Genomic DNA, 11179 nt, shown 5'->3' with positions numbered 1-11179 from the left:
ATTTTTTTAGATTGTCAATCCTCACAGCAGAAAGGCTCCGTTTTACAAGGGTGCGGATAGAGATGTGGTTTGACAGCGAAGTCACTCTACCTTGGTGCTCTTCTGCAACTATTAAAAGCACCTACAAGTTACCAAAATAACGGTACTTTCCCATTTACCATAGGTTTATATTATTTTACATGTTTGTTAGAGATAATTTTTTTTTTGTTGTGATGATAAAGTTCAGTTTTCAAAAATGCATATCGAATTTGCTGTTTTAGAAGCCAAGTCAAACCAGTCACGTGCCAGAAATAAAAGGAAGGCGTGTCACGTAACTGCATTTTGGCTTATTTCCTTCACAAAGGGTCGTCACCTCGGTCAGGGTATTACAAAAAAAGATGGCGATGGCAGAGTAGGGGGTGCGGCAATAAACTCTGAGCCCCAGCAGCTGAGAGCAGGTCGAGGGCGGGGCCTCCACGCCACGTTGGAGACTCCGCCTCCCGAAGTTTCTCGTGTGCTCAATGTAGGCGCGTGCGCAGGCTTCTTCAGCCCGGCCCAGCCTCACAGAGCACGCGCGCTCAAACAGCACTCTGATTGGACAGTCTGAGAGTCCCGCCACATTCTGATTGGCGGAGTCGACCAAGCTCTGGGTCTGTCGGCTTTCGCCACCCCACTCTTGCGGCCGGACTGTGGCGCTGCAATCCAGTCTTGCTACTCGGTCCACGGGACTTCGCGGGACGCGCAGGGACGTTTGTACTGCCTCTAGGAACACCAGTCTACCTGGTTCCGCCCGTACCCCACTTTGAGGCCTCGGTCATGTTCAGGGCCCAGCTGAGGCGAGCTCTTCAGCGAGTGCCTGGGAAGCAGCGATTCGGCATCTACAGATTCCTGCCCTTCTTTTTTGTCCTGGGAGGAACGATGGAGTGGATCATGATTAAAGTGCGCGTGGGCCAGGAGACCTTCTGTAAGTGAGGGTGCAGCAGCCTCCGTTTCTCCTGTGGGTTTGCGATCACAGGCCGCTGATTCCATTCAGTTGCGGAGCTCCTTTCTTTGAGTGTTAGGACAAGTTAGTCTTTTGAGTTCTGGTGCAGCACAGCTGGAGGCCCTCGGGGCTCTTGTATTTTGTTCACACTGGCACCCAGCTCTCCTCCTCTCCTGGCATTTTAAGAGGGCACTTGCCTCTACTCAGGCTGTCTCTTTGTAGTCTGTCCTTGGCCCTGCTGGTGACATTGGACCTAAGGAACAGGATTACTTGCATGCGGAAGGAAGGTTAAGTCCCTTGCCCTTTGAGATCTTTAGCCCAAACTCACGAGGAAGTTATCCTGCCTGTCCTAGCTACTCACCACTTATCACTCGCAGTCCTTAGGTTATGTCTTTGGCCCAGAACTGTGGTTCTTTTTTTTTTTTTTTCGGAGCTGGGGACCGAACCCAGGGCCTTGCGTGGCCCAGAACTGTGAAAAGAATATCTGGCATTTCTGAGAACTGCCTCTGGAATAGCCAGTTCCTTTTAGGCCTCACAACTTTTGGGCCCTGTGTCTGACTCTCAAGTAACTATGATTTGAGAATGTTAGGTTCTTTCAAACATATGTCTTTTTTTTAAGGTTTATTTATTTATTTTAGTTATTTATACACCGTCACTGTCTTCAGACACACCAGAAGAGTGCATCCGATCTCCGATCTCATTACAGATGGTTGTGAGCCACCATGTGGTTGCTGGGAATTGAACTCAGGACCTCTGAAGAGCAGTCAGTTCTCTTAACGGCTGAACCATCTCCCCAGCCCCAGAGAATGTTAGGTTCTTTCAAAATCTCCATTGATTTCTCTTTCTATACTTTGATATGGGGCCTGACTATGCTGGCCTTGAATCTTTAAATTTGCAGTCATCCTCTGGGTTTACAGGCATGGGCCTCCACTTAATGTTTAATAACCATCCATGAGAGTGAGTGTCTTATCAAACAAGGTGAGTTTCAGAAGAGCTCATGGGATAAGGCTGGGTGTAGTTGGGTGAGAGAACAATTGCCTCACATAGGCCCAAGCTCTGTTTCCACTCCCTACACCCCACCATTAAGCATGCCACGAGGGTTGTGAGTAGTCTAAGAATCCTGGATGGGCACTTCATTGGATTGGATGGTGTGGGGAAGGCTTTTGGGGAAAGATGGACAATTAGGACTGTGAACCAGATAAGGGGAAGATCTGTGGCGCTCACTTCTCGGCAGTGGTAAGGGAAACCTAGAGACTTCTGTGTATGCTGTTCTGAGGGACTACAGCAGATGACAATTGAAGGGTGGCATGGATAGAAGGGTCCCTGTGTAGGGCTGTAAAAGTACCAGACAGTAAGAGTCTATGTTAGTGATTAAAGGGACTCTTTTGAGGAGATCAATACACAGGCAGTGCATGGTTGGCCAGATGTGACACGATGGCCTAGTCTAGCTGGCAAAAGGAATGCCATGAGTGGGTAGGCTTGAGACAGCTTAGAGGCAGTGCTGGTAGGTGTGGTAATTGAGATGGGGCATGGAGGTTTCTCAAGGAAGAGAAGGGCAAGGCTGGTCCTTCTACTGAAGGTGCAGAACATAGGCAGGGTGATCTTGCGTGCAAGGTAGGGCATGATGAGATGGGTTAAAGATCTCAAGTTGAGGAGGACAGTTTGGGCCAGACATCTAGGTTTACAGGCCACTCAGCTAAACTATAAAGGAAGCACCAGACTTCAGCATGTTTAAGGGGAGTTGGCCATTTGGAATGGCCAGAAGGAACACCAGGAAGGTTATCATTGACAAGTCTCTTAGGGTTTTACTGCTGTGAACAGACACCATGACCAAGGCAACTTTTATAAAGGACAACATTTAATTGGGGCTGACTTACAGGTTCAGGGTTTCAGTCCATTATCATCAAGGCGGGAGCATCCAGGCAGGCATGGTGCAGGAGCAGCTGAGAGTTCTACATCTTCATCTGAAGGCTGCTAGTGGAAGACTGACTTCCAGGCAGCTAGGGGGCTTTAAACCCATGCCCACAGTGACACATCTTCAACAAGGCCACACTTCCTAATAGTTCCACTCCCTGATCCAAGCATATACAAACCATCACAAGTGATAAGGAAATGTGACTGTGACCAGGAGGTAACCGCTCGCCCTAGGAGAGACTGAAGGCTATACAAATGCTAATGAGGAAGGTAGGGGTTGGAACTTGGTTCAGCACTTGTTTTGGCATGCAGGAATTCTTGGAGAAAAATTGTGCGTGGGGGGAGGCTGGTGGGAGACTGGGAGACTCCATAAGTACCAGTGCCCAGTGGGATCAACCATAAAAATGAGAGTTCTTTACAATGGCCTGTGAAGGAAGGGGATGTCATTCATGGTTGAGCACAATGCTTTCAGCCATGTTAATGGATTGTATTGGAGGTACCACAGGCAGCATGAACTGAAGTGAGGCAGTTGGAGCTCTCTGGTTGCAGGTTGGGGGGTGTCAGGAAAGCCAGGACTGGGGAATGCAGCTGTAGTCTGAGCAGCATTCTTCCCAGGGGCACTGAAACTGGAGATAGACAGGAGGCCAAGGGGTTGGCACTTCGCCCCTAAGAATATGGGTGGCAGATCCCCGAGGATGACAGCCAAATGAACCCTGAAAGAAGAGGATTCTCTCTTTCTTTTTCAAATGATTTATTTATGTATATGAGTACACTGTAGCTGTCTTCATGCACACCAGGAGAGGGCATCAGATCCCATTACAGATGGTTGTGAGCCACCATGTGGTTGCTGGGAATTGAACTCAGGACCTCGGGAAGAGCAGTGAGTGCTCTAACCACTGAGCCATCTCTCCAGCCCCGAAATATTTTTTCTCTTAAAGAAAGGAAGATGTTTTCTTTTTACACGAGGGCAGAAAATGAGTAGTTTGGAAAACAGCTGCTGAGAACAAGGAACATTACTTCTCTCCTTACTCCGGTTTTGGGACCTAGGAAAGGGAGCAGCAGAGAGCCCTGGGCAAAGGAGATGTTGGAGAACAGAAAGACATGATTCTGGGACACACGTCTGTCTTTGAAGACATAGATATCAACCCTGTTGTTATCGCAGACTCAACATAAACCTTACTGACATTAGTTCCAGTGTGGGAGGTGGCACTTTGTGCCTTCCTTATGCTAGGCAAGCACTCTGCCGTTGAGACAGATCCCTAGTCTCTTATTTTTAAATTCCTCAATTTCAGGGCAAGTAAGACAGCTCAGCAGTTAAGAGCACTGGATCCACGTTGAATTCCCAGCACCCACACAGCAGCTCACAACTGTAACTCCAGCTTCAGGGGATCCCATACCCACCCACCTACCCGGTCAAAACAACAATGCATAGAACATAAATGTATAATTATTTTTTTTTAAAAAAACCCTGTTTCTTAAAAATCTAAGCAAAATTTTTGTTTGATACAGATGATGTCTACCGTAGAAAAGCTTCAGAAAGACAGTATCAGAGAAGGCTGGAAGATACATCAGAAACCAATCTTCATAAGCTAATAAAGTGAACTTTCAGTGTTGATTCGGCCATCTTGTGGTTTTATAGTCTCACGCTTTCCTGCGCTGGCTTGAACTTAAGGAACTTTCTGCCCCTACTTCCTTAGCTCCATTCAGATCATACTCTTTCAGGGGACTCCCAGCACCCATACGACAGCTCACAAACATAACTTCAACACTGTCTTCTGGCCTTTGTGGACACTGAACTCAGTATACATATAGACATGTAGGCAAAACACCCGCCCGTACACATTTTTTCTGAACACTAATCCTTTAGCAACTGTTTATTAGTTCAGAAATTGCCTTTACAAAGAATTTTCATAGTTCTAGTCTCTGCTTGACTACATTCGAAGTCACTATTGGATCCCATCTTCCTAAAACTCATCCAGTGTCTCACAAAACATTTCATAAGCTATTCAGAGATCAACCAAGATGTTTTGCAATGCAGTCTGGATTATTTGTGAAACCTTTTAAAGGTAAAAAATATGTATTTTTATTGTATGTATGTATGTATGTATGTATGTATGTATGTATGTATGTATATGCATGCATGTGACTGTTTCCACTTGAGCATGACTGAGAGAGCAGGTACATGTGGAGGACAGCAGCACTGGATGCTCTGGAGCTGGCAAGGTTGTGGACTTACCCGTGTGGGTGCTGGGAATCAAGCCTGGGCCTCTGGAAGAGCAGAGAGTGCTCTTAATCACTGGGCAGAATGGTATCTCTCTAGCCCCAGCCTTGTTTCTTTTTGACAGAATTTCGATGAAATCATGGCCATAGATCACCTTAACTAGGGTAACCACACAGGTCATGTTTCTGTCCTGTTCCAGCCTGTGAGCATTTGTATGTGTGTGTGTGATTTCCTTAGTGACTACATACTGCTCTGCTAGTGCAGGGCTGCACACCTAGTAAAGATACAAGCAGGGGTTGGGGATTTAGCTCAGTGGTAGAGCGCTTGCTAGGCAAGCGCAAGGCCCTGGGTTCGGTCCTCAGCTCCAAAAAAAAAAAAAAAAAAAGATACAAGCAAGAAAGCTAACATACAATCCAGTCAAATCGGGGAAAGTCTAAAGGCAACTGGGCAGTCTGACCCTAGTATAAGTTTGGATCAATAGTGGAAAAAGGATTGCCATGTTTTCAAACAAGAAAGGGACCTACATTTTAAAGAAAAAGTAAGTTTCAGCCAGGCATGGTGGTACACACCTTTAATCCCAGCACTTGGGAGGCAGAGGCAGGCAGTTCTCAGCTGATGCTCGAAGGCCACAGGGTAACATCAAGTTAATAATCCCTGTCACAAACACTACTAGATGGGTGTGGGGCGCAGTAGAGGTGGAGGCAGGAGGACCAGTAATCAAGGCTAGGGTGGACTAGGACGAGACCCTGTCTTGAAAAAATAGAACCAGAAAGTCTCAACTTTTTTTCTAGCAGCTTTTCCTGTTTTGAGTTTGTCTGTTAATGTTAGGGTCAACTCAGTGTAGAGTCTTAGCTGTTCAGACTTCACCCAGTTCAGCTCACTGTTGGTTACCAGGAATGACCAGTGACACCAGGGAAAGAAATATGCTACACTTCATCTGTCTGCTTGTGTCATCTGGTACGTGAATCACACAAAGACACTTTCTATCGATTCACTTCTGTGTAAGAAGCTGTATAATTAATTCTCAAGTATGTGGCTAGCCGTCCAGTTTTAGAAGTCGAGTACTTGTGGGTATGGTGGTTGGTCCATGCCTTTAATCCCAGCACTTGGGAAGCAGAGACAGGTAGACCTCTGAGGTTGAGGCCAGTCTGATCTACAGAGAGGCAAGTTCCAGGACAGCCAGGGCTACTCAGAGAAACCCTGTCTTGAAAAACAAAAAGACAATAAAAGGAGTGAGTCCTCAGCATGTGTTATAAGTAACAGTAAATGCTAGCGTGTGTCTTGCTTGCGCTCTTTCCCTACCCACCTTATCTCCTCCCCATGAGTTTTATTAAAGAAACTTGAAACTGGTAGGACAACTTGATATTTAATATAAAATATTTTAAGAGGACATTAGTTTGGGAGCTGTGAAGAATTTTAAATTAATGTGTATGCGTGTGTGTGGGGGGGGTATGTGCACATGCCTGCAGGTGCCCAGAGGCTGCAGAACCCCATGGAGTTACAGTTGTAGGTAATCATAAATCTCCCAGTGTGTGCTGGGGATCAAACTTGAGTCTACTGAACAGCAAGCACTCAACCTGTGAGACATCTTTCCAGCCTCAGGGTATAGGTTTTTAACTTCCTAAAATACTGTTTTTCGAAACTACACCACAGATTCTAGGATGCTATGTTTTTGACTGGGATAGTAGTGGAGTTCAGACTAGGGCTTTGTCTATACAAGTGTGTCCATCCTTTTGCTTTTTTTTAAAAGACAGGGTCTTACTAATTATCCAGGCTGACCTTGAACCTGCAATCTTCTTGCCTTATCCCCTAAGTATCTGGACTAAAAGTGTGAGCCACTAGGCCAGAAAGATACGAACCTAGCATTTACTGTAACTTACACCCTTCACTCTACCCATGAACTGAGGGAAAGCGCCTACTACATCAGGCTTCTACCCATGAACTGAGGGAAGCGCCTACTACATCAGGCTTCTACCTATGAACTGAGGAAAGTGCCTACTACATCAGGCTTCTACCCATGAACTGAGGAAAGCGCCTACTACATCAGGCTTCTACCTATGAACTGAGGGAAAGCGCCTACTACATCAGGCTTCTACCTATGAACTGAGGGAAGTGCCTACTACATCAGTCTCTCTCTTGCAGCTCTGTCCTGGAAGACTTACTTAAATCCCTAGTGTTTACTCAATCACATTAGTTCTTTTTTAATGTTTGAATTTTTCACAATGAGTTTCCTCTCAAGAAAAGTGTATTCTTGGACCATGGAGTTTTCCAAAGTTTTTCTCCTTGTAAAGGAATATCAAAACACCTTGCCACATTTGTGAACCACCACCAAGACATGAATACAGAATATGCCATTGAGGGGGAGTAATAGTCTGTCAATTTATTCAGTACTTAGCTTCCAGCCAGCTGACCCGAATACACACTCTCAAAAAGGTACAGACCATTTACCAGTATCTGCTTGTGCGGGGCTGGGGTGGAATGTTAGGGATCAGCGATCCTTCACTCATGGGTATAGGTGACTGTGTACCCCACCTGCAATCTCAGGACAGAATCACGGGGCTTCAGAGTGGTGTTAGAAGAAAACAGCTAGCTGATTTTACCATCATTTTTTACTAAAAGTATGACACATTTTAAGAACTTTTAGAACTAAAGAATTTCCTGGACCACTTGTCTTATGGTCACAGTTAAGCTATTTAAAATGAGTTCTCTGCTTCTAGATACCCCCTGATTACCCTCAATAACTTGCTCTTCCTTTTTGAAACCTATGTTTTGTTTCTGCTCATGCTGCAAACCCTGAGAGATGTGGGGTTGTCAGGCTGCAAATGGGATCTACATATTACCTTCCCCCTGGCCAGAGCGCTTCCTACCTTGAACTGGCCTCCCTGCCCTCCTCAGCACCATGAAACCAGGGCTGTAGGACTCCTCTTCAGTCTGCTGCAAACATTTGACACAGCTTAAACAGAACCACCAAACCTGCTAATCCAAATCACGTTGCAAACTCTGTTTTTATTCCGATTAAAAAGCTTTGATGAACAAACATATGATACATACATGGTATAGAACCAGTTACCACTTAAAACCTCAGATAATGATATAGTACAGAAATCAGAACAAACCAAATTTTAATCAGGTCTGGAAATAAACGTTCGAGCTGAAAATTGTAACATCAATTTGGAGATTTTACACAAGTGTCCCTCACCCACCCGGTTCTTCCTCAGAAGGGGAAGGCAGACTTGGTAAAACCTAGGTCTTTGATGTCAGCTGGCTGACATTCTATTTTAAACCTATAGGTCCCCCAACCCAATATAAACAAAATTCTTCACAGGAACTTACATTTTGAAAACAATTAGGTCATTATATTTCCTAAGCCAAATTACTACAGTTCTTAAAAGTCATGAGAAAGTGTATTGTTTACTTGTACTGCTTTAAGTCAGGGCTTTTTCTGTTTTTGAAGATGGCTGATCTTAAATATTATACCCTAAGTAATCACTGATACTCTCCAAAAGCATGATTCTAAAATAAATAGTACTTTAAATGCTTTTAATTAATTAGTTTTTTTTTTTAAGGTAACGAGGGCTTGCCTTAGGGACACAGCACCCTGTGCTGGATCTGTACTGCTAACTTAGGGAACCTGGGGCTTCCCTAATGCTCTTGGTTCCTACCGCATAGAGCACTGGGAAGGAGCCGGGAGGAGAGCGCTCTGGCTTCCGGTACCCCTAGCTGCTGATAGTGAAGCGGTTTTAGAGACTCCCCAAGGAGCCTCAGCTAAACCTTTAAAAAGAAAAAGAAAATGAATGCATGAAATAAATAAATAATTTAACCAAAATTAAGTTTCTGGTTCTTTGGTGTAATTCAAGGATACCTAAAAAGAAAAGAATCTGATTACATTATATAGTCCATGATGAGTCAATGGTCCAAATAACCAGGAATCAAAGATTTATTTGATTCAGTTTAACAATAAGATACTGGCATACTCTGCAGTACATTTTTTAGAATTTAAGATTATTTAAAATCCTTGATGAAGCTTGAGATCCAGTGGCTGACTACTTGCTGGTATTAAGTTTCAGGGCTCCTGTGTTTAAAGTAGCTACCAGGGGTGGCTCTCCATTCTATACTCTTTTTGTTCTCATGATTTATTAAGCATGGCAATTAAACACGAGTACTGATCCGTTATATTTTAAAGAAGAGTGTCGCTGTACAATCATTCTCAGCGAAAGCAGGGCAGTGGCAGCAGCATCTGTGCCACACAACCACCCCGTTAGAATAAAGCGGGTTCAAAACCACCACTGCATGACACGTCTGCTGCCACCTGAGCACTGCGCGCTGCCTCAGTGTTCACTCTAGGGCCACGTTAGGAAGACAGGGTGTGGTTGCGAGCTTTATGGTACCTGCCCTTAATCCCAGCACTTGGGAGGAAGAGGCAGATGTTTGGGACTAGCCTGGTCTATACAGTGAGTTCCAGTCCAGCCAGTGTTGGTAGTAGGACCATGTCTCAAGAAAAGAAAGAAAGACAAGGTCACCAAGTCCAAGTGTTGGGATCTGTAATAGTCTTTTTGTGTGTGTGAACATTTTCTTAAAGTATAATTTCCTCTGATAATCCAAAGCACAAGCTGAATTTTAAAATATTTTAGAAAGTATTATTTCTGGTTGAGAATTCCAACCCTGAAACAAACAAAATACTCTAACTGATAACATGGACATGAAGAATCCAGGACATCTGTATATCTAGGCAGTCAGTCTACCCTTGCACAGCTCCATGCGCAAGGCGCAGCTTGTGTCCATCTAGACTTTCTTAGGTTAGGTATTACGTTAAAATAAACCACCTCCATGCATACTTCAGTACTTTCTTCAATGTTTTCCAGGGTAACAGATGTACAGTTTCAAATCATATATGTATAACATGAAGGCATAAACTAAAATCATAAACTGAATCATAAATTGATCAAAGGTACTCTTACACTTACCTTCCAAAACTACATAGAACTCGGATCTGAGCGTGTGTTCTGTAAGAGTCACTGACAGTCGATGTCTAACTCAGCACAAAGTCACTTGACCTACCCTTCAGTTACACTAACTGGATGGACAGACAGCACTGACTTTAGATTTCTACAGTAAGCCTCTGTGTGAGCAGAGCAGACATGCCGTACTTGTCACACATGTATGCGCTAAACTTTGCAAAGCACTTCGCTTTACCTGTAAGAAAACCCGCAGATATGTAGGCATGTAGAACATACACATACATTTCTCTAGGATGTAAACTAGGACCAACTTCACATTTCATTGTCAACTTAAATTTGTAAACTTTTTTTCATTTTTTTCTTTTGTGTGTGTGTGTGTGTGTGTGTATATATATATATATATATATAATATATATATTTATAGAAAAGAAAACCAAAACCCTAAGCCAAGCCAAAACCTTTGATGATTAAAGTCCTTTAACAAGTAAAGATAAAACTATTACTATATATAACCAATTATGAAACTGGTTTTAAACAAAGGAAACATATGCAAAAAAAATCTTTTGTGTATTTGATAGTCAACTTAATGTAACAAAACCAAATTTGAAATAGCTTATTAAAAGTGTCCTTATATAAAAATGGCTGTGTGATGTACAGTAAAATGCAATAAAAATTATCATCCTTTGTTCCTCCCTCCCACCCCAGTAACTAAAATGGCTACCGCTCCACAACTCTTTGCTTCCATAGAAGAAACAGTAACGCCATTAAACATTTTCTAGGTTGTATGCCTGTCGGATGTTGAGAGTGTCTCGAAGCATTAAATCCCGCAGGCGCCAGAGGGCATCTGCCATGGTGGTGTGTGCCCCTTTACTTTTGAGCCAGTGAGAAGGTAGGCGGCTCTCCTGTTCTTTTGACAAATGGACATCCCGTCTTCGAGCTGAAAATTTGAAATATAAACAGACATTAGGATTTTTTTTTTCTTTTTTTTCGGAGCTGGGGACCGAACCCAGGGCCTTGCGCTTGCTAGGCAAGCGCTCTACCACTGAGCTAAATCCCCAACCCCCAGACATTAGAATTTTAGGATGATAAAATGACCCCAGTTTTAAGGGTTGATGTATTTATACT

At 43.8% G+C, this 11179-nt stretch overlaps 2 protein-coding genes across 51 annotated transcripts in view; one reads left to right on the top strand and one right to left on the bottom strand.

The window, feature by feature from the left end:
* Nucleotides 1-650: 650 nt before the first annotated feature.
* Nucleotides 651-4488, top strand: Uqcc5 (ubiquinol-cytochrome c reductase complex assembly factor 5). The gene is given in 2 exon segments (NM_001399168.1): nucleotides 651-943; nucleotides 4385-4488. Coding segments are annotated over 2 exon segments (240 nt in total). The 5' UTR covers nucleotides 651-795; the 3' UTR covers nucleotides 4477-4488.
* Nucleotides 4489-8082: 3594 nt separating this feature from the next.
* Nucleotides 8083-11179, bottom strand: part of Pbrm1 (polybromo 1) — a 99684-nt gene continuing 96587 nt past the window's right edge. For all 50 annotated transcript variants that reach the window (XM_087588114.1, XM_087588121.1, XM_087588129.1 and 47 more), the window contains 1 exon segment: nucleotides 8083-10991. In XM_087588114.1, the coding sequence (XP_087444240.1) occupies nucleotides 10819-10991 (173 nt within the window). In that variant the 3' untranslated portion in view covers nucleotides 8083-10818.

The sequence above is a fragment of the Rattus norvegicus genome, chromosome 16 (genome assembly GCF_021556685.1).
Source record: "Rattus norvegicus strain SHRSP/BbbUtx chromosome 16, alternate assembly SHRSP_T2T, whole genome shotgun sequence".
Lineage (NCBI taxonomy): Eukaryota > Metazoa > Chordata > Mammalia > Rodentia > Muridae > Rattus > Rattus norvegicus.
This window is presented reverse-complemented; position numbering and strand designations above follow the sequence as displayed.